This window comes from Perna viridis, chromosome 5 (assembly GCF_037379345.1).
Source record: "Perna viridis isolate PV_CMFRI_1.1 ecotype Kerala chromosome 5, ASM3737934v1, whole genome shotgun sequence".
Taxonomy (NCBI): Eukaryota; Metazoa; Mollusca; class Bivalvia; order Mytilida; family Mytilidae; genus Perna; species Perna viridis.
Genome location: NC_142449.1, coordinates 30,059,974 through 30,083,275, shown reverse-complemented (window position 1 = coordinate 30,083,275; position 23,302 = coordinate 30,059,974). Strand labels below are relative to the sequence as shown.

The 23,302-nt window shown below is 32.8% G+C and overlaps 2 protein-coding genes across 4 annotated transcripts; both read left to right on the top strand.

Moving 5' to 3' along the window:
* The first annotated feature begins 34 nt into the window (after positions 1-34).
* LOC148617020 (glutathione synthetase-like) lies at positions 35-18,831 on the top strand. 3 transcript variants are annotated; one of them, XM_088584285.1, is made up of 13 exons: positions 35-161; positions 4,068-4,139; positions 5,573-5,759; positions 7,140-7,215; positions 7,977-8,131; positions 9,107-9,149; positions 9,838-9,911; positions 11,042-11,206; positions 12,492-12,561; positions 13,184-13,375; positions 13,930-14,011; positions 14,915-15,104; positions 16,691-18,831. In XM_088584285.1, the coding sequence occupies exons 2-13, from the start codon at positions 4,070-4,072 to the stop codon at positions 16,839-16,841; spliced, it is 1,455 nt and encodes a 484-aa protein (XP_088440411.1). In that variant the 5' UTR covers positions 35-161; positions 4,068-4,069; the 3' UTR covers positions 16,842-18,831. The 3 variants fall into 3 exon arrangements, with proteins under 3 accessions (XP_088440411.1, XP_088440412.1, XP_088440413.1); XM_088584287.1 differs by having other exon boundaries at positions 60-156; XM_088584286.1 differs by lacking the exon at positions 16,691-18,831 and having other exon boundaries at positions 57-156; positions 13,930-14,046; positions 14,915-15,051.
* LOC148617019 (uncharacterized) lies at positions 16,786-23,248 on the top strand. The gene is made up of 2 exons (XM_088584281.1): positions 16,786-16,924; positions 21,500-23,248. Exon 2 carries the CDS (start codon positions 21,534-21,536, stop codon positions 23,169-23,171), a length of 1,638 nt encoding a protein of 545 aa, XP_088440407.1. The 5' UTR covers positions 16,786-16,924; positions 21,500-21,533; the 3' UTR covers positions 23,172-23,248.
* Positions 23,249-23,302: the final 54 nt, after the last annotated feature.

Here is a 23,302-nt window from a genome sequence, read left to right as displayed (position 1 = left end):
TATAACGGCAGCAAAGGATCTCGACAAAAAATCAGCAGAAGTCTATTTATTGGACGTTCAAATGCGATCCGGTTTTTAGCGCTGCACTTTCACTTTGTTTTTTTTTTCATGCAATTTACAAACAGACCGAAACAGTACCGGTGGGAACAGTAGATGGTAAGGTAATGTGTTAAATATATTTCTTGAAATCTCATAAGAGGAAAACAATCAACAGTCAAGTATAGCTTCGTCAACACTGTGCTCCTTGGATAAAACATTCAATTTAGATGTCACCAAAATATTTAATTTTCAGCCAAGTCCTTGTTCTAATTTTTAACATCATATTCGACAGAGCCTTTGAGGATCTGTTATTTCCTAAGTTTACTAACAGAAAGATTCATGCTATTCAAATGTATATCTTTTTTTAGCAGAAAACAATTTTATGCAGGTACAAGTCCATGAATGTAAACCGTGAACTGTTAGAACAAGTAGAACTTGATACACATTTCTCTCTCATCCATAATAAAAATAAAACAATTTTGAAATAAGAAAAATTATTTCCATTGTTGGTTTATATATGCAATTTTTAGACTTACTACCCAACTTTGTGTTTACCAAAATTCGAGGTTCGCCCTAATTTCTTATTTTTTCCCAACATACAGGGTATGAAATTAACATTTGATGACCCTTGTCCTATAGGGTTTGTATGTCTCGTTCTAGGTCCAGTTTCCCATCTGGAATTTCCGATGTAGAACATATTGAAATCTGTAGACGGACCTGCATTTTATAATTTACTTCAAAACTGTATTACAATACAAAATTTTCTATTTTATGCTTTCCTTAACATTTTATCTGTAAAACTACATATTTGTCATTATTTATCATTATTTTTACACAAAAAGATATTTTGATTTTAGAAGGGAACTTAATGATATGTTAATGACAAATCTCCATCTAAATGAGTGTTGTATGTCTATTTTGGATGGTTGTCTGTTCACATAATGGTATTTTTTGTTTCTGGAACTTTGGGGGTCTGTTCCGATTTCCAGATTAAACTTTGGTTGAGCTTTTTACCTGTAGTAACAGACATATATTTTTTGTTGTTTACTTGTTCGTGTAACACATTATAGAAGCTTAAATTTGTCGTATAGCTTTCTGTTTGTTTGTTTGTATCCTATATAAATGTTCCACTGCAACGTCCGAGCAGCAATATTTCAGCTATATTCAGACAATGAACATGAAATGGATGATAAAATGAACATGAAATGAAAAAAAAGGATGGGTCACAAGGATAATAGGGTCGACAAATTTTGATTGCCACTGGAAAAAGGAGGATGGGTAAGGTTGGGCAATTTAGCCTCCTGTGGCGGAGCGCAAAGGTTCCTACTCCTATCGAATACCCCAGCAGGGTTCTTTAACGTGCTAGGAACGTGGGATCTTTCCCAACACGGTGCACCACTATGGTTTGTGGTCAGGTTTTCCGTATTATAGCCTGACAACCCCAGCATGTAACACGCCAGGGGTACCCCATTCCACCACCTGGGGCACACATCCCGGTTGCTCTGTGGGCAGAGCGCCTAGCCCCCGGCTAGGTTTCTGAGCACTATTTAGTCGCCTTTTACGACAAGCTTAGCGCTGCTGCAGGCCTATTCTTTTAACACCCGGACCTGCATGGGGCGGTTGTCCTTTGGGCAAGTCTTATTTAAATTTGGCCAAAAAGTCAATAGTACTTGAAATACAGCCATATTTGTGATAATTTTCTTGTAATGGAATTATCTCCTCTTTTGGGTGCTTTTTTCTTGTACTTTAGAACACCTATCTTGAAAAAAAGAGGTTGTTTTCAAGGCGCCACATTACCATAATGAATTCTCAAGAAATAGTTTTTCAGATTCCCTGAAAAGTTAACATCTAGAAATTAAGAAATTCTGCTAAGAAGCAAGCCACCTCAAGCTGATTTTTATGTTTTTGACTGTGGTTGTGTAATTATTTAATTTTGCAAATACTCTGAACAGTGTTACACTAATTAAGTACTTCTAATACTTGTACTACAACACTATTTCTGTTGTACTAAGTAACAGGATTAGGGAATCAAGAAACTTTGAGTAAAGTTAGTGGCAGGGAAACTAAGTGGTAAAGGTACTTGACTTGTAATTACCGGCATGAGGTTGACAATCCTGTGTGTAAACCCAATATATGCTAAGGTTTATAGGCTCTTCACTAGCCTAGAGGTTTCACTGATTTTCCACCCTGAATATCTAGCTTTCCTCTCCTGCAAGCCTGGAAAACATATGTGAAGCTCATATCAGCCAAACAGTTATAAATCTTGGTTATAAAGCTATACAGAGATTATGCTAATTGTTGACCTGTACAGGCATGTGTACTCGTCAACATTATAAAAAAAAATTCGATTACCTTTAAGTGTAATGCTGTATCTTTCATTATCATAGAATTTGCTTATATTTCTGATGAAAGCAATTACTTTGGAATAAAGGATTCTAGTGTATTCCCTGCTATGGAATATATCACTTGGCTTGACAAAATTTCAGGAATAAATTCAAGATTTGTTGTACATAGGTAACTAAAGCTTAATTAAGTGTCAGTCCCTGTAAAAATCCGGCAGTGGGTGAAACATGGTATGAAAAAAACTGATCATTTTGTAAGTTTAATTTGACTATTTGCAGAATCAAGGAAATAATACAAGATTTTCTATATCATGCTGGTGCATTGAGTTATGATTTCATTGAAATGCACTGAAAATGAACATTTCAAGGGCAGATAATTCTGTCAAAAACCTCATTTTTCAAACATTCTAATGAAAAGTTTTTGAACAAAGCCAGTGATGCAGAGATCAAGTAATGGTCTTTTCAGATAGTGAAAGCATCCTTGAGTGAAATTATATTGTCAGAGTGGTGGGATTTTCACATGCATGGTTCTGATTATTTACATTTTGCCTGATTCTTACAAACACTTAGACTTAAGAACAATTCAAGAGAAAAGGGAACAGATATTGTGAAATGCAACAAATGCACCATGGTATAACCCCTATAAAAATAGTAAAGATAACCCTGTAAAAATCATAGTTCTAGATCCTGTGAAGAAGTGTAAAAAGTTGAAGAAAATACCAACATTGAAATGAATTTTTAATAACCATATTTTATGCTCACTGAATACAGATAAGCATGAATACATCTATAGGCTTTATGGTCTAGTTTCAATAGATACATCCAGTACCATGTGACTACATAATGAAAATAAGGTTAACAAATTAGATAATATGAATATTGATATAAAACATCTTAAATTTACTGAACAGTATTTGAATTTAAATATAACTGGATTACACACATTTGTTCTTTGCTAAATTGCATAGGATCTAGTCTAATTAGTAAGTAGGATAAGATTTTATGCATTTTTGTTTTTCGGTTTTCCTTTAATGTCGATGTTTTATTACTTTATTCATTGATGTTTACTCATGTTGATGCCCCTTGAGGGCCCTTGATTGGAGAAAAATATAAACTTGTATAAACCTTTTTTCATTGATCATATGAGAACCAACATTTATAAGAATATGTCATTACTGATCTTATGCTTATCATTTTTTCTTAACTAATGTAAAAAAAATGGGAGATGTATTATGATTGCTAATGAAATAGTCATACACCAAATACCTAACAAGGAACAATTTAACTTCTACAGGTCACCCTTGAGTCTTCAATGATGGGCAAAACCCATACCATAACGCAAGCTGTAATAAATTTATAGGAATGAATTAAAAATGAATAACAATGAACATTAAAAACAACAACTGGCCTACAGCTTTGTTGGTTGTATAGATGTGTTACAATTTTATGGAGTGTTGATGCTTGCAGTATTTAGTGACCACTAAGCTGATTTTTTACTTGAAAAAATTGTTACATTTACATCCAAACTGGTTTATTGAAATTATCCCAGTTATCTCAGTTATCTCAGAAATTTTAAATATGATGTCAAGAGTTTGTAGTTATACATGCAAAAAGCACACATGCAAAAAAAAAAGAAATTATATCACAAAGTATATTGTATATTTTTTCAACTGTTTTATGTTTCAGATATGGAAAGCCTGTGTGGTAATAAACTCAAAGTCTTGGCAGAAAGATCAAAGGAATTTGCCCTTCTAAGTGGTAACTTATAATACATTTATCAATTCTCAGTTAGTCAGTTGTCAATATTCTATATATTTTTGCTTTGATTTAATGGCTGTTTAAAAATATAGTCAATGCTGTATGCATTATTTTCTGATATGTTTAGCTAAATTCATAAGCAGTAGTTCTGTATGTATAATCATATATAGCGTGGAAGACTTTTTATTTTGATTTTCTAGTAATAGTCACAGTCTAAATCTAGGTATTACATGTATATTGGAAGAAAATTCCTTTTATTCAACTACAATTTATTGATGGAAATGCAGTATACTGACATACAATATTTGGGGTTTTTTTTTATATCAATATAGCAGATGTACATTTTCTGTATACAAAAACTATAATTTTTTATTGACAAATATAATTTATGAAGGGAGATAACTTTTAAAAAGTTCTTTGATTTAGAATACTTTAATGAAAAATGAAATTACTGAGTTTGAATTGAGTGTTTTATTTTTCATGTTTAATGTGCATGTAAAAACATTGAAAATAGCACATTTTCAATGAAACTGGTAATGCTTTCATTATATTAATGTAATACCTAGAAAAAAAAGATAATATAGCTATGGAAGTTGAGGTTTACTGTCTCATGAAACATCATCTATAAAGCCTAGTATCCAATGAGATCAGTGTATTTAAATGATATTCATCAGGCACAGATCCAAGGACTGGCGTACCGGGCATACGCCCCCATTAAATTGGTAAGAAAAAAAATTTCACCACTAGTTTCATCCCATAATATTTTTTTTCCTTGCTTTGCACAACATTTAATTCAATTAAAGCCCCCACTAAACTCAAACCCTGGATCCGCCCCTGTTCATAAGAAGTGTAAGTTCTTAAGAGAATCAGACAAAATGGGGAAAAGCAGAAACATGCATGTAATGTTTCTAGTAATAGTCACAGTTTAAATCTTAGTTTTATATGGGAAGAAAATTCCTTTTATCCAACTGCAATTTATTGATGGAAACACAGTATATTGACAATATAGTTTTGTTCAGCTGTGCTTTCTATGTTTGAAAAGACCATTATTTGATCTCTGTATCACTAGATTTGCTCAGAAATTTTTCAATAGAATGTTACAAAGATGAGGTTTTTGACAGAGTTATCTGCCCTTGAAATGTTCATTTTCAGTGCATTTCAATGAAATTATATCTCAATTTACCAAAATAATATGGAAAATCTTGTCTTTATCTCTTGATTCCGATGGTGTAAGTAGTCAAATCAAACTTTCAAAATGGTGATTTTTTCATACCGTGTTTCACCCACTTCCCAATTCTTACAGAGACTGACACTTAAATGTAATTATTAAGAGATGACTTTTGATTTGAAGCAAATCTACAACTTATAGCAGAGTATTTTCTTAATTGATCTTGTTCCATTATTGCTATAGTTTATTTTGATTTATATTTTAGGTGTTCAAATGAGAAGAGCTGAAACACCATCCTCATCAGAACTAGTACATCATGGTCCATTTTCTTTATTCCCAAGTAAAGTACCACAGAAACTCTTACATCAGGCTAAAGAGGCCCAGAGAGATTTTAACCTGTTGATGCACAGAGTAGCACATGATCATGAATATATGTACAAGTGTTTGAAAAAGTAAGTCGGCATAGAGAGCTAGAACATTAAGTGTTATTCTCTGTAAGAATCAGACAGTGGGTGAATCATGTAAAAAAAAACTTTCCATTAAAATCTTAATAAAATATTGTCAGAAATTAATGCAGAAATGGCATTCATTTCTTGTTTTTTTTTTGAGGGGGAGTAGGATTTAGTTGGACTGGAAAACAGTTGGAATTTGAAATATGTTGGTATTAGGTTTGTTGATTTTTTTTAACAGGACGTGCTTACCCTTCCAGAGCACCTGTATCACTCACTCACTCCTGTTCTTTTTTGTTACATTTATATTGCAAGTGCTTTAGTTTTTTTATGTCTTGTTACCTGATCTTTTATATGGAATTGTACTTTATAGATAGCAGTAAATTATTGAATGTCGCCTATGTAATGAATTTGGTAAATTCACTCTCAGGCTATCTCTTACTTAAATGACACATAATTTTTTCTCTTGTGACATTAACTTCTTTTGACATCAAAAATTTTTTTGTTTTAATATCAATCACCTGATCACAAAATTTAAACATTTTTTTGAAAATAATGATTATGTACCATTCTGCATAAAATTCAGACATTGCCAGTTGTAAAGTGATACATGGTGAAGAAAAACCCACCAAACAAACAATGCTTTTTCAATTTACATATGCTACTTTTTCACAGAAAGATAATCATTTCTGCATTCAGATCTGCACTCTTTAAGGAATCACACATTCATCTCCCACTAAAATCAACCAAATCAAGAACAATAACTCTTGTAAAGTGCCAATTTCAGGTACAAGCTATAAAATTTTTATACCAAAAGCACAACAACCAAATGAAAATCTAAAACTGGTTATGTGATCAGGAAATGTTTCTGAACAAGAAATAAAATTGATTTTGGTATGTTTTTGGCATGAATCACCTTCTGTTTGGTCTTTAGAAAGACTGCTACTTACTCCTCCTTAATTACTGAGAAAATATATATCCCCGAATATATAGGATAATATCATAAATAGCCAAACTATATTCACTCGTGCTGATAATGCTTGAAGATTTATCTCATGAACAGAACAAGTTCCGTGCACTTGTTGAATTTTGGCATTCTTCAGTATTTATGATCATTTTTAATTTATTTATTCTTTCCAATTAATTATCCAATTTTTAATCAGTTTGCTGTATTGTATATGTAGCTTGCCTCTGATTCCTGTTTTCCAACCAGGAAGTGCTTTACAATGATCTTAGTGCCATATGTGTACTTGTACAGAAATTGATTCCAACGTTGGTTATTTCTCATTACTTCATGAAAAATTGACAATACTCCTATTATGACTATAATGGCTAATTCATATGTTGTTTTTATACCTCAGTTTTGTCAATATTACTTTTCAGTGTGATTCCAGTGGATGAATTTACTGGAAATTTATGGAAAATTCATGAAACAGTTAGACAGGAAGGAATATCTCAGGTAAAATCTAACATGATAATGTCTTTTTTGCCCAGTTGATATAGTTAAAGGGCATTATGATTTTTTTCAGTCTGTCTGTTTATCTGACTATTCAACCTAAGATTTACTCCTGTATTTAGGCTTTCAATAAGTTTTATATGCATCTGCTTCTAGAAATTGAGGACATAAGGTCTGCTGTATTATTTTCCAACAACTAAAACTTGGCAACTCTTCATGGAGATGATATAAATTTTAGGCTGGTGCTTAATAATAATCAGTTATACCTCATTTGTAGCGTCAGTCTTAGTCATGCCTCAACTTCTTGTGTACCAGATCTGTCTTTGTGTATATGTCCTTGAACGATAGTGTTCCATAATTTTCCTGCAACTAGATCTTTTCACCTCTTCATTACATTAAGACCTGTCTAAACCTAACCCCTTTGGACATAAGAATTTGAGTTGGGGGTATGTAGTGATAGGGATGTCAGTCCTTCTGTCCATACATCCTTCCTTCTGATATTCTGAGGGGTACCCAAATTTTTTTCTGTAACTCGTCCTATACCACTGAATGGAATTTAAAGAAACTTTCACAGAATCTATATTACAAATTCCCATTGTGCGCTTCCGATTTTAGATTTTAATACAAATCAATTTAGAGTTAAAAAGTTGGATGGTTTGTTTGCTATAATGGCATCATAACTTACTTAACAATATTACACTTAATCAAACAGTTCAGCAAACTTACAAATACAATGGTCTTCATTTTCAAAAATAACATTTCAGCCTGTATGTTTGGGACTATTTAGAAATGATTTCATGATGGACACTGGAGGTCAAGAGGTCACAGACTTTGACAAGCTGCAACTTAAACAGATAGAGTTCAACATGATTGCATCTAGTTTTGGAGGAATAGTGTCACAACTAAGAGATGTTCATAGGTACAGCACTCAGTATTTGGAGATAGTGATTTTGAATACATGTATTTGCATTTTACTTGTACATAAAAACCTGTCTAAACTAAACCCTGTATGAACCAGTCACTTGTCTCAACCAGTCATCTTCTGAAGTCCATTCATATTAAATTCAATTCATTCTGAACTTGTGTAAACTGAAAAACTGCCTTTACCAAATGAATTATTTACTTCCAAAGGGTTTCAATTTAGACAGTTTTTACTGTAGTCTAATGATGATTATGGCAAAACATACTTATTTTGTGGAGCATGTAAAGTGGAACCTGTCTAAAGTAATTCCTGAAAAAATTTGAAAACCACACACTTTTTAACGCCCCCTTTTTATCTGTTTAAATGTATATTGAACCTGGGTAAACTGAAACATATCTTAATTAAACCAACAGAGATCCAGTCTATAGACAGGTTTTACTGTATATATAGTTAATTCTTTGAAAGTGAGGCTTGCTTATACCAAAGCTTAAACAAACCATATATGTATCATTTAAAGTGTATTTTGTACCTGTATAAAACAAACACACCTGCCTTAACCAAATGAATATTTCTGTTTGAAAGGGGATGAAATTCACTACACATGATTTTCTGATGAAATTTATGTAAAGGCTTGATTCAGTTGAAGTTCATGTGAACTCTGTTACAATTTTTGTTAAGGGACATCACTCTTGAAATCAGTGATATGTTTGTATCATATTAAATTTTGTCTATCAAGCTTTTATTTGAAACAGAATGAAATCAGTCCAAGGTACTCTGATGCTTATATGAAATTGATGTAAAATTCTTAACACAAACATTCCATTGATTTGCAAGAGTTGTGTCCCCTACTCTAGGTCTACCTCTTTACGTCATGTGAATTCATATTTTTGCCTGTGATTAAAGGGGTAAATTCCTCTTATGATATGACATATCACCAAAAGAAATATATTTGAGTTATGTTTTGTTTTATAGATATATTTTGACGCAAGCTGAAATAGAATTTAATGACGATAATGTAAGTATCAAAATACATAACAGAGGCGGATCCAGGATTTGAGTTTAGGGGGCGTTATTTGAATTAAATGCCATGCAAAGCAAGGCAAAAAGTATTATGGTGTGAAAATTGTGGTGAAAATTTTTTTTCTGATTTACTGATTTAGGGGGCGTACGCCTGGTATGCCAGTCCTTGGATCCATGCCTGCATAACTGTCACTTATGGAAGCTTGTCTTGGAAGAATGAATAAAATATTTAGATGGCTGCACTGTTCTGATAGGGTAACCGATTAAATATTTGTATAAGTTTGTTGTATTTTCTTTTCTTAAATTTCAGTTAAAGAAGACACTTATTTGCACTTTAAGTGTTATGTTTGTGATACTCGTAAGAATGGAATACTTTTTAATCACAAGCTAGGCCAATATATGTTGGCTTTTCTACTCTTTTTGAGCTTTTGGGGATGATTTTCGCTATAAATGCAAATTTAAATTAGTTATTGAATTGGTCCTATGTTGAAATTCTCTTATATTTCAATAAAGAGTGCTTCAAAAAGAGTACCTTTATATGCAGTCATGTTGTTTAAGCAGAAGGTGTTCTTGCATCAATTGCAAACTATTAAATTACATTGAAGTTTGGTTTGATTTGCATCAAGCTAAATATTTATGGCAATTTTCCAATGAGTTACTTATTTTCTTTTATATATTTTCAGATGCCAATTAATGATAGTGTATATAGCTTAGCAAGAGGGATGGTTAAAGCTTGGGAATTGTATGGAAATCCAAAGTAAATATGTACCTACCTACTTAATCCTTGTTGCACCTAGAAGCAAGGATTAGTCTTTTCCATTCTTCTCTGTCTCTTGTTATCTTTATATTACATGTCTTTCATTTAAACTTCAACAGTCAGCCTACAGATGGTTTTTGGGTGAAACTGTTTCTGTTTGCCTTCTGGAGTCTATCTTAGAGACTCTCTGGTGAAGTTTTTGGTTGGTTTCCTCAGAGCATGTCTAATGAGTTTGTTCTCTCATACCAATATTGTTTTGAGATTTTAGCAAGCAAGAATATCCTTAGGATCTCTCTTATCCATCTGTTAAGTAATTATAAATACGAATACACTGAACTGCATTTATTTTCATGCTCATCAATCTGTCCATTACAGTTATGATTTCAGAATGATTACTATTAAGGTTTATCACACTTATTACACAGAGCATTTTCCTGTCGTTTTTATAATCTCTATAGATATATAAACTCCAAATGAGCAAATAGTGATTAATATTAAGTAAAAAGTCTGTCTTTTAAATTTTTATAGAAGAATTTTTTACATCAAACTATCTGTTGTTAAATTTCAAACATTAATTGTAAAAAATAAAAAAGTTTTTTTCCAAGGGAGATAATTTGTGAGAAATTTCCATAAAACTGTAATAGGAATTATCAGGTTTTTTTTTTTAAATAACAGGAAAAATGCCCTCGTTTTCTTTTCATCCCATGAATCACACGAAAATTGTATTAAAAATTTAACCTGGAAATCATATGAATTTAATACTTGTATGTATATGTGCCCATTTCAAGGTTATTTGGAAGCAGTTGATTCATATGTAGTTGGTACTAACTGTAACTATCAGTGGGAGCCCTTTAATCATCAGTTTTTTTTCAGTCTGACCATCTGTCAAAAATTGTGTTTGCTCCATAATATTAATGCCTTTTAGAGTTCAGCGATCAGACTTGCCGTCTACTAGATAGTTTGTTGTGCACGAAAACAAAAACAGTAACTCATAAGACATAATGGAAAACTTAAGTTAAACTAGGATTCCCCCTGATCCATATGACCACAATAATATAATCAACAGGGCCCTCTATAGTGGTTATACCATTTCTTTTCTAGTTTCAAGTGATCCTTTTCTTTTTTGTCAGATCCTATGTATTATTTATGGTAGATGACATAGAGAGAAACAGAATGGATCAGCTCTGGTTAGAGAAGGCCGTATTTACTATAAACAGGCATTGTAGAATCATACATAGATCTTTGGAATACATTGGTAGAAATGGGGTTCTGAGTGATGATAGAAAACTGATGGTGTAGGTAAAACAAATATTCAGAAACTTATGAACCTTTCATTAGGCAAGCTCTTAAAATATGGTGGTCCAGATTGTGTACCAGATGACAGGGGCTTGCTCCCTTATCAAATATGCATATCATCTGGCATATAAGTATTAAAAAGTACAATCCTAGATTTGGGGATGTCTCACTTCAACTGACTTTTCTTCAAATGAAATAAAACATTTTACTTCTAGTTGATTTGCAATCACGTATTTAAGTATATATCAAATAGAAAAGTACAAGTTTCACCATCAAATACTTCTAATTAAATGAAAATAAGGAATTATTCATTTAAACTCTACAATACATGTCCTACGATTGAATGGAGAGAATGTGAAACTACAGCAACCTTGACATCACTAACAAAAAAAACATTTTGCATTACCGAAACCTGTCTGAACCATACCAGTGTTGGAATTTTTTTACTTAAGGTAGTAGACCTGGGGTTAGGGACATAACTCATGAAATCAGGGATATGTTTGTATCATATTCAATTTCACCAAAGCCTGTCAAGCTTTCACTTGAAACAGATTGAAATCAATCCAAGTTACTCTGATGCATACATGAGATTGATGTAAAATGCTGAATACAAACGTTTCCATGATTTTTAAGAGTTGTATCCCTTACCTTAGGTCTACCTCCTTAAGACACATGATGGATATATCTGGGTTCAGAGTACATTTAAACTGTTATATAGGGACTTTAAAAAGAGTTTGAGTGTGACAAGTCATTGGTTTATTCAGGCGCTAGGTATATCATATAAGTGGTAATTTTCGGGGGGATTTAATTTTTACTATATTTGTGGTCAAAGTCAGGACATGAAAATTAAATCAGGCAAAATATTTATGAAGATAACAAGAGCTATTCATCAGTATTTCATTTGTTGAATTTTTTTATCTGTTGCAAAAATTACATTATGCAAAAAAAAAAAACAAAAAAAAAATCACCCAGTTATTGAAGAAATACAAAAAAATTTACACGCACGAAAAAAACAACTACTGTAACAGTACTTTAATTCATGGATACCAATTTTCATGGATCAGGGAAGAAACACAAGTTCATGGATTCTTGAATTCGTGGTTTTGAGGTTTTCAGTATACACATCAATGGGAATCTACTATTCATTGGGAACCAAATTCATGTTTTGACCTACCCACAAAAACCACAAAATTGGTACCCCACTAACAATAGTACTTTCACAGTATGCGATAGTTCAGTCAGGTCTCACTCTACTTACAATGAATTTTCTTGTTATTTCTACAGTGAAGGAAAAGAACTAGCAGTTGTTTACTATAGAACAGGCTATTCACCAACACAGTTTACTTCACAGAAGGTTAGTCCTACATGGTAAAAATTGCAACGTATGTTTAGTTAACACATGAAAATAACATGTTTGTCATGAGTTTTCCATATGTTAAGAACCAATTTGAAACACATATGTTTTGACGAATAAACTAATTCATAAAAAAATTTACAAAGATATGGAACCTCTTATATGAAAAGCACATAGTTTTTTTTATTTTTTGTTTTGGAAAACATGTTTTTTACGTTCTATTATTTGCACACAAACTAACTTTTTCGTATTGGTCCTAAACTTAATTGTAACCAAATGTTCTAAAACATATGATGTAGAGTAGTCTTGTATTTTGGTGTTCAAAGCCATTTTTGAAGATATCTTAGGAAGAAAGATTCTGAAAGATATTGTTCTTTATATAGGACAGGACACAACACAATCAATGGAAAGATTTAAAGGAATATCTTACCAACTTGCATATAATACTTTATTTAATTTTTTTCCTTTGTGTCTAAATATTGGCTATGCTCCTGGTACCTTAAAAATACTTAAATAATTCTATATCTTTTGGGGTATATTATGTTATTCCTCTCAAACACATACACACAGTTCTAATATGAAATTATTTCACTAGAATTAATATTGCCTGTATTGTCTTTAGGACTGGGACACAAGATTATTGATAGAGAGATCTACAGCTGTAAAATGTCCCCCAATACACTACCAGCTGGCTGGAACAAAGAAAATACAACAAGAATTAGCTAAACCAGGAGCTGTGGAGCAATTCCTGGAAGATCCTGAGGCAATAAAGAGAGTCAAAGATACATTTGTTGGACAATATAGTCTAGATAAGGTATATGGTAAAAACTGTATTTTCATCAAGAATTTAAAACTGGTAACTGGTAAATCCAAGAAATAGATCATTAATGATCAGGGAATGTTCAATTTAAAATTGTCCTCATTGTATGGAACTGTACATTACTGAATATGCATAATACGTAAATGTAAGGTGCTGATATTGTGATTATGAAATTTAAAAGCAAATTTAAGCCAGTAACATGAAAAAATGTGATTTGCAGGACACATTGAACAAAGAGTTCTTGAACTTGTATCGTGGCTTCATTTTATTTCCAGGGCCACCCCTTGTCTAAGGATCTCTATAAAGCATCATCACAAAAAGAAGTGCCAAAAATTAATTTTGTAAATATTGGCAAAAAATATATTGAACCATCAGAGTAGAAGGAAAATACAGAGACAGTAAAATTCTAGTATATGTTCAAAACTGGACATTTCTTCTCCTTTTCCCAGCTTTGACTGAAACAGTTGAGTGTGGGTATTCTTAGCACAACATAGCATACAATATCTTGATTAACAATGTTTCATTATGTGAATAATTTTGAATTTTAGGGATCTGAGGGAGATTCAGCCTTGGTTAAAGCATGTAATCAACCCAGGAATTATGTTGTTAAACCACAAAGAGAAGGTGGAGGTGTGTATCTAAGTATAAATCCTTCTTAGAACCAGGTAAATTTATAAATTTGTTAATATAAAAGACAAACCCAATCAGTTTCACAGTATTGTATGGCTGAAAGTGACATAGATACTACAGTATTTGACTTAGACAACATTGCAGATATTGGGAACATTTTCTATACAATTTTGAAATTATTCTTTTTGACTCAGTTGTCTGCCCTTGGTTTCTTAATTGCAGTTCATTTCAGTAAAATTATATCTAATTTTATCAAATAAAAATAATTGTGATACAATGTATTTGTCTTATGGTATAAATAGTGGACTTTTACTGTCAAGGAAGTGGGTTTTCTACATTTTTTTCTCATTTTTTCTCACTGTCTGATTCTTATGGAGATTGATACCAAATGTAACTATTCAGTGTTATGTCAAAAACTGTTAACATTTAAAGCAATAATTAGTTACTTAAAATGGGATTTCTGTTTGCTTACAATTACAGTAAAATATACTTGCTACTCACAAGAGCAAATATATCAATGACTTAACAAACCACACACGTTATCCATGCAACAGCACCATGGAAAACCCATGGATGGATGCACTATTGTTTGTTGTAACATCATGTCTGACTTGTGATAAACATATGGTTTGATGCTATTTTAGAGTTATAGTTCATTATGTCGAAGGAGGATCTAGTAATTTATTAAAATTTAAGGGGTTTCCCACCTAGAAGTTTATGAAAGGAGGTTTCAGGTTATCATTTGCTCATTTTTGCCCAAAATATGCTTCAAAATTTAAATTAACCGAATTTTCCAAGAAAAGTGGGATTTGAACTCCCAGAATTCTCCTTGTGGATCTGAAACAGCTATGTTGATTCCTTAACTTGCAATCTGTATGTGTAACATTATATTTTATTCTTTAGGCAATAATCTATATGATGAAGATATTCCAGAGTTCTTAGAGAAAATAAAAGACTCTAATGAAAGATCAGCATATATTATTATGGAGAGAATATTTCCATTGGTGCAGAAAAATTATTTGATTAAAATGGGAGAGGAGTTGTTCTTAAGGAATGTGGTGAATGAAATTGGAATCTATGGTGTTTTTATTGGGTAAGATGTGTTTTATGTTTGGTGAATAGGTAGACCATTAGTTTTGCTTTAATTATCTCCCCTTAATTTAAAAAAAAATAAAACCTTACAGATTTGGTGTAAGTATGATTTGGAATGTAAACATGAAAAGAATCAGAATATTTTCACTCTTTTGTAAGCTAAGGTCTGGAAAATCATACCCACATAAACAAAAATAAATAATCTTTAATGCAGAATGTGCTTTTATAAAATGCTCAAGGCTATGCAAAGTTCGAAAGTCTTGAAATATAAGTGGACAGCCATCTTTGCAGAACTCTCCTATCTGAAGGAAGATCATAGACTTTATTGATTTTTAAAGATAGTTTCCGATTGGCTCGTGAGGTCACTAAGTCGGTTTGGTACTGATGCAAGTACTGCAGATAATATGTAAACAAAGAATATTCCGTAAATATTTCTACGATCATGTTTGTCTAACCACCAAAACATGATGATTTGTCAAGTTTATGATTGCACGAATGATAAAAGAGAAATGTTCTAAAAAGTTTTTTTTTACCAGCAACACAAACATTCTTCGGAAGTAGCCATAAGATTTTCCTTACTAATACTAGTCATCTGGCTGCAAATCCCATCGTCAATGATGTCTGCCATTTGCTTACATGTTGTGCCTCAATCTCTTCTATTAATTTTGGGTTGAAATTATAGGGAAAAAGTCCCAAATTTGTGATTTCTTCGGACATACCTATTTACTTTCACTGTACAAACCGACTTCATGACGTCACAGTTCAACTGATCACGGTGGCGCCCATAGGCGCGGAAAATTCTCTTATTTATAAATCTTGATTAATTAATTAAGAAAAGGAAATTATTTTGTTTCAATTTAATTTTCATGAATATTTAACAGATTAGTTTTGATACTTAGGACTTGCACAATAACATGGTCTTCTCCTTTAAGGTAACAATCCTGATGAAAAAAAAAAAAATCCTTTTAAAGAATGTGCCATACAACCTAAACGTATTTGCTGTTCTCTTGTTGGTGAAAGGAGAGGATCTCCTTAAGAAGGTAGACCTAGGGAAGGGAAATAACACTTGAGATCAATGATATGTTTGTATCATATTCAATTTCACCAAAGCCTCTCAAGCTTTCCTTTGAAACAGAATGAAATCAGCCCGAGTTACTTTGATGCTTACACGAGATTGATGTCAAATGCGGAATACAAACGTTCCAGTGATTTGTAAGAGTTGTGTCCTTTACCCTAGGTCTACCTCCTTAAAATTATGAAAAGCTTTGACAGTGAAACTTGTTTAAAACAAACCCAGGAATAAAATATCTTCCATCCAGAAGAAACCATTTCTGAAGCCCCTTTGTATAAGTTTTAACACATGCCAAATGCAAACAAAATCTTCAGTCCAATTGGAATTCAATTCATGCAGGTTTCACTGTAGCTCAAATACATGAACATTTAGTAAACTAACTATTAAAACTGACGTGTTCATTGTAAAAGTCTATATTTACCATATACTTATAGTGTCTTAGCCCAAAAACCATAAGTATTTCAGTTCTTACCAGGTTTGGGGTAATGGATTCATAAAAACATTTTCTCTTACAGGAATGAATCAGAAGTGCTGGAAAACTTTGAAGCAGGACATTTAGTACGTACAAAGAATGAGGAATCGAATGAAGGAGGGATAGTTGTAGGATTTTCTGTACTGGACACCCCATATCTCATCACAAACAATGAGAAAACATGGATATTATAACAGATAAAGTATACTGTTATCATGTGCTTCAGGGGTTTGGATAACCAACATGGCAGAGGCCATTATCTATGTTTAGCTTACCGGTAAATGTTAATTATGATCTGAATATTACAGCTAGTTGAAATAGACCAGTTCCAATTTCAAGACAGTGTCCAAAAGATCACATAGGTGTTCTGTGGTAGTTAAGTAGGACACATTGATATAATGTAGGGCAGATTTCTACATAGAGAGCTATTTAAAGTACTCTCTAGCCTACCTTAATTTGTTTTGAAATTGTAACTGGTCTATTTCAACTATTATAAACCCCAAATTAACAAGTTTGTGGTACATTGGAATCACTTTGTCTGTCCAGCTCTACATTTTACTACAAAAGTGTATGAATATTGTTTACATGTGTCTCCATGCTGTCAGTTATAAGAAAAGGTAAAAATGCAGATTTTCAGTATTATTTTTTCAAGAAAATTTTGTGAAGAATTTTTACCATCATTGTACAATAAATAGCTTTATAATTTAGCCCTATTTTCCAAGCTTCGCAATGGTATGCAACTTTAAGATGTCATTTGTCCTGGGAATTCGCAGTGAAACTTTGAAAATTACTTTTTTAACATGTAAAGTAATGGAAATGTTAGAAGTGGTTAGTGAGACCTGAGCCGTACCTTTTTAAGCCATTTTGATTTCTCTCCCATATTAACTTCCTGTATGAGTTGGGGTATACCTAGCACTACAATGTGCGCAACTTCATATTAAACAGATGATGTATCAATACTTTAAAATGTTACTAGAAAGGTTAGAAATGGCCTGCCTCAAAATGTTACACTTAATTCATATTTTGTTATTTATTTTTAGACAGTATGATGTATGTAGTCTGAGTGAGAGATGTAATTTTACCAATTATATTGATAATTAATTGAATTGTTCTTGGGGCTTGCATGCTCATGAGAATAACAATTAAAAATTTAAACAACAAAGTTTTTATTTCTCCTTTTTATGCGACCACAAAAAAATTGTGGTTGTATAATGTTTTGGCGTCAGTGCTTTGTTTCCGTGTGATAACTTTAGTAATGGTTGCCCAAATGTTCTGAAATTTTGATATTATTTTACTAAACCACTAATGGAAGGTTCCTGTTTAATTTGGACTTTTTAGAAAAAAGGGCCAAAAAGGTTTAAAAAGGTGTTTTATTAAAACCCATATAGAATGCTTGTTTTTTCCGACTTTAATTTTTTTTATTGTGTTCCTTATTTAATTCTTGTAAACAATTGTATCAGACAGATTTTATGAGCTTGGACAGTTTTCAAGTTAAAGGGGGTCAATGTTGGGTAGCGCAAAAAAAATCAGCTTTTTTATTTTTGGTCAGATTTTGATTGTTTGTTTGTTGGGGTTTAATGTCCGAGCAGCAATATTTCAGCTATATTCAGATGATTTTTAACATTCTTTTTTTATTGGATTCATCATAAAAATCCCTGCCAGCAGTTTCTCAATCATATTTTAGATATCTCTTACTGTCTTTGAATTAGAAACGGTCAAAATTGCCACACCAAAAAAAAAAATCGGGTTTTTTCTATTTTTGGTCCAATTTCAAAAAGTTTTTTTAATGGAATCCTCATAAATGTCCCTGCCTGCATTTTTCATATTTCAGATATCTGTTACGGCTTTCGAGTTATAAGTGGTCAAAGGGGCCACACCCAAAACAAATTGACATTGTTGTTTTTGGTCCAATTTCAATTTTTTTTTTTTTTGGATTCCTCATTAAAATCCCTGCCTGCCTTTTTCAATCAGATTTCAGATATCTTTCAAGGTTTTGTAGTTATTAGGGGTCAAAGGGGCCACACCTGAGATAATAAACTTCTTTATTTTTTGTCTGATTTTGAAATTTTTAATTTAATTTGAAATTTTGTGAAAAATAGTTTCCAAACCATTTGATGTGTCCATAATAAATTGTAAGTCCTTATGATTGTGTCAAATACTAATAATAAGACTGCGGTTGTATCATGCTGTGTTTGGCAAAGCTTTTTATTACTTTTTAATTATCTTCTACAATAAAACATGTATATTAATACAAATTGTACAAGCAAAGTAAAGGAAGGATGATACAGGAGACCATAGTAACAATACAGCAATAATTCTTTTTAAATACAGATCTAGATACAGAAAGGACTATAATTCAATATATTGAAAAGTGAATATATAGCATATATACACTGAAAAAGCATTGTTTGGTTGGTGGGTTTTTATATCATCAATCACCTCTACCATTGGCAGTTTATATGGATTGGTACTTAAATCCAAGGCGCTGATTAATTGGACATCACGTCCATAAACCAGTTTTTTTACCCAGGTTGTTAAGTTCTTGATCTTAAAAAAAAACTTGATTTATACACTCTGGCAATATTACAAAAGGATTAACGTATTTTTTTTGAACTTTTCAACTACACTTTCACCTTGGATACTCTTCAATATACATATAACATTCTTTCACAAATATTTCAATGTCAAAACAAACTTCGTCAATGGGATCTTAAAAGACTTAATACAACTTGATGAATCTTCTCCCGAGATATTCACAGACATCGAAGGTCCCTGGCCTTTTACCATACAATTGTAACATGGATTGTTATAATTTGTTCTTTCTCCCAAATAAATATAAGAGGGAGACCAAGTGTGCTTTAACTAGAAATCTTGTATGATATTGCACGAAAGGTCACGTGTTCCAATAGTACTCATAGGAAAACAGCCATGCAATATCCAACCACATTGGCATAAATATTGTTCATGAACAACTCCGTCTCTGATAGCAATGACTACATGCGGAACGAGAGCACCAGCTACAAGTTAAAACATTGACAACAACAGAATCAAATTCCGAACAGATCGATATCTAATTAAAAAAAACTCTCCCATGTAATTAATTAAAAGCAAAAATTAAGTCTTCCTGGCCATAAAATTGTATTCCGCATAAATATGCCAAAAGGTACATACACAATCATATTTCGCAGAGTCTGGTCGATCATTTAAAGTAAAAAGTAAGTAAAAATAAATAAGCATTTCATTTTGAGTAGGAATTGACACCCGTCCGCTGTATTCTTGTTCCATTCATTTTTTATATATATGTAGTGCACAGATATATAATTATAAGCAAGCCAGATTTAACCATCGGGGTTAAAGTTTGTTCGCCGTGTCATGGATTTTCCTCTTTTGAATTCGTATACCCCCAGTACCAGGACGTGACTTTTTATGAGCACCTCCTCAGGTGGTTCTAGGAAAGCAGAGCCGCGTATGTAATTACCCAACCGATGCACCTGGTCCATGCTCCCAGTTTTAGTGGAGTTCGAGTTGCTCATTTACTTACGTTTCCATGTGCATGTGCATGTTATTTTTAGTTTTTTCATAGTCTTTGATGTTTGTGTCTTTTTACTTTGTCTAGACTAGCCGTATCAATGGGTTGTGTCATATATCTGATTACCGTTCGAACCCATTGATTTAAGGAGGTACACCTAGGGTAAGGGACATAACTCATGAAGTCAGTGATATGTTTGTATCATATTCAATTTCACACAAGGCTATCAAGCTTTCATTTGACACAGAATTAAATTAATATAAGTTACTTTGATGCTTACATGACATTGATGTAAAAATGCTGAATACAAACGTTCCGATGATTTGTAAGGGTTGTGGCCCTTACCCTAGGTCTACCTCCTTAGGTCTCACTAACCACTTCCGGGTCAAATGGCCACCCACCCCCCTATGTAGTACCAAAAACACATTGAACCTAGACATATGCATTGTAAGTGCATTATTTGTGTGTATTATTATTGAAAGTAGTCAAAATAATGCTGAGAATGTGTACTTTAAAATCATATATGTAATTAACTACAAAAGTATATGAATATTGTTTATATGTGTGAGTAATTTGCCTCCATGCTGTCAGCAGAACAGGTAAAAATGTAGATTTTCAGTATTATTTATTCGAGTAAATTTTGTGAAGAATTTCTACAATCATCGTACCATTAGCATAATGATTTTAGAAGCCTTATTTTCCAAGCTTTGCAACGGTATGCAACTTTAAGATGTCATTTGTCCTGGGAATTCACAGTGAGACTTTGAAAATTACTTTTTTAACATGTAAAGTAATGGAAACGTTAGAAGTGGTTAGTGAGACCTTAACATAACCAATCGGGTGTTAGCTGATGTAAACATTGTAAAAGTACTTTTGTTCGTGGGGTACCAACTTTCGTTGACTTCGTTGGTTCGTTAGGGGACCACTCAGTACGCTAACATTTGCAGGCACCAAGTGCTGGCTTGTTTCAAAATTATGAAAATGTTATCTTGCAGGTGCAAGCAGCCTCCATCGACAAAATGGACGAGATGTATTAAAACCGGAATTACTTGTATTTTCGCCAATTTCTTTTCCATTCTCAACATAATAAAGCAACTTTTAGGGAATGTTGATTAAATATACTACCCAAAGCACTTGTACAAATAATGAAATATATTTTTTCAAAGGGGTTTGATAAACAATTAAGAAGCTAGCCATACATGTAAGCACCTTTTGAGTGATGTAGTTTGGTACGCTGTGTTGCAAAGTTAGGTTTGATTTAAAATTATTGAAATCATTCAACCGTTTCATCTATTTAAGTATTGTTACTAAATATATTTACAGTTTTAATTTGAAACGGAAGAAAATCTAGCTCCACATGTGTACTGGACTACAAGAGTTTAAGATGTACGAGAGGTTTATCGAAGATCTAGTAGATGATATATCTGTAGATTTTTCATCAAAAGAGGTGACTGAAATATGCAGTGCAGTTACTGAGATGTCAACTAAATTATTGAGAATTGTCGAGCGGCGGTCGCCATTTTTCCAGTCTTCATCAGTCGAGTTGTGTGGAAGTATTGCCGAGGAAACAAGAATATGGAGGTTTACAGAAAACGATCAAACTTTAATTCTAGAATTTGATTTTCTGTCTGTTTTGAATAAGTTGTCGATTGCTGAAAACAGCTTTGTTGCTGCGAATACCTGTGCTGGTTTTATGCGCGTCGAGCAGAAGTCGGACGTTTTGCCACAATTTTACGTAAAAGACGGCGAATCTGGTACGTTAGACATCAAAAGAATTGCATTCAAATTTAGAACCGAATTTATGCAAGCAACAGAAGAACTATGCAATTGTTTGAAATGCGAATTTAAAGAGTTACCTGAAGACCTGATTTCGCTTGGGAACATTCAGAAATCCCCAGATTATTCTGACACTTGCACTAAATGCAAGGTAAACTGTGAATCGGGAACTCTAAACATTGGAACTGGACTGAATCTCCATCCTGTCGAATTAGATGCTACAATTGTATACATATGGGAAAGAAAAGTCAACCATAAAACGACTTATCCTTGTGACAAATCACGACAAAAGCCCACTATTGACAACCACATTATTATTTTAGTTGACTTTCTCCCAGCAATCGAAATAATCGAACAACTAGAAACTTCAATGCCAAAGCATGTATGTCTTTTGGTGCCAAAAGGTTGCAAGCTTGAGCACAACACTTGTTGGAAAATTTCTCACTGCAAGCAAGAATGTCAGCTATTGAAATCAGCTGACCGAGAACACAGAAAGTGTTATGTCGGCTTGAAGTTCATACTAGACTATCTGGTTTGTGATATGAAGGAAATGCCTGAAATCCCTAAAACATTTTTGATGAAAAACGCAGTCTTGTTACATTGTGCCGACTGCAACGGTGCACAGTTAGGAAAATGTATTCTTGAAATCATGAACCTGCTTTCAGAAGCATATAGCCAGAATTTTCTACCACACAGTGTTCTTAAATTTAACCTTTTGGAAAAGGTTCAAGATTCTCATCTCCCGGACGAAGACCAACTGTGGTACGAGCATAGAAACGAGGTTCTGTCGAAGTTTTGGGCGTTTCTTAAGAGGTCGTTTGAAGAAATCGAGTGTATTGTCATAGACTACGATTTTGATGCGATCCAAACTGTACTTAAACTTATAACGCTCGAGTTTAGTAAATGCTGGTGTCTGACCGACTTCCGAGACATCTTTCTGCCCGACGAAGCCTACTTTGTTAATATTCTTCGAAAGTGTTCAAGTAAAAATTTTCCATCAACGGAGGAAATGGAACTTATTTCAAAAAAGGTTGACCGGTTTATGAAAGAGAGATTTCAAGGTGAAAATAGTTTACTTTATTATATGTGTATGGTTCGGTGTCAAAAGAACCTTAAAGTATCAAGTAAGTACACTCGAGAGTTTAAAGACGGAATGGCTGAAAATGAAGCCGAAAAACATGAAAGACTTAGTGTCAATGTTATATATCAACGAGAGTGAAGGAAAGTGATATAGACATAGTCAACAAAAAATTCGGACAGTTTGCAATTGTATTTTAATAAACGTTTATCATTACAGTTTTGTTCTTGTACAAAATATGTCCTGAAAACATGAATTACAAAAACACTGCT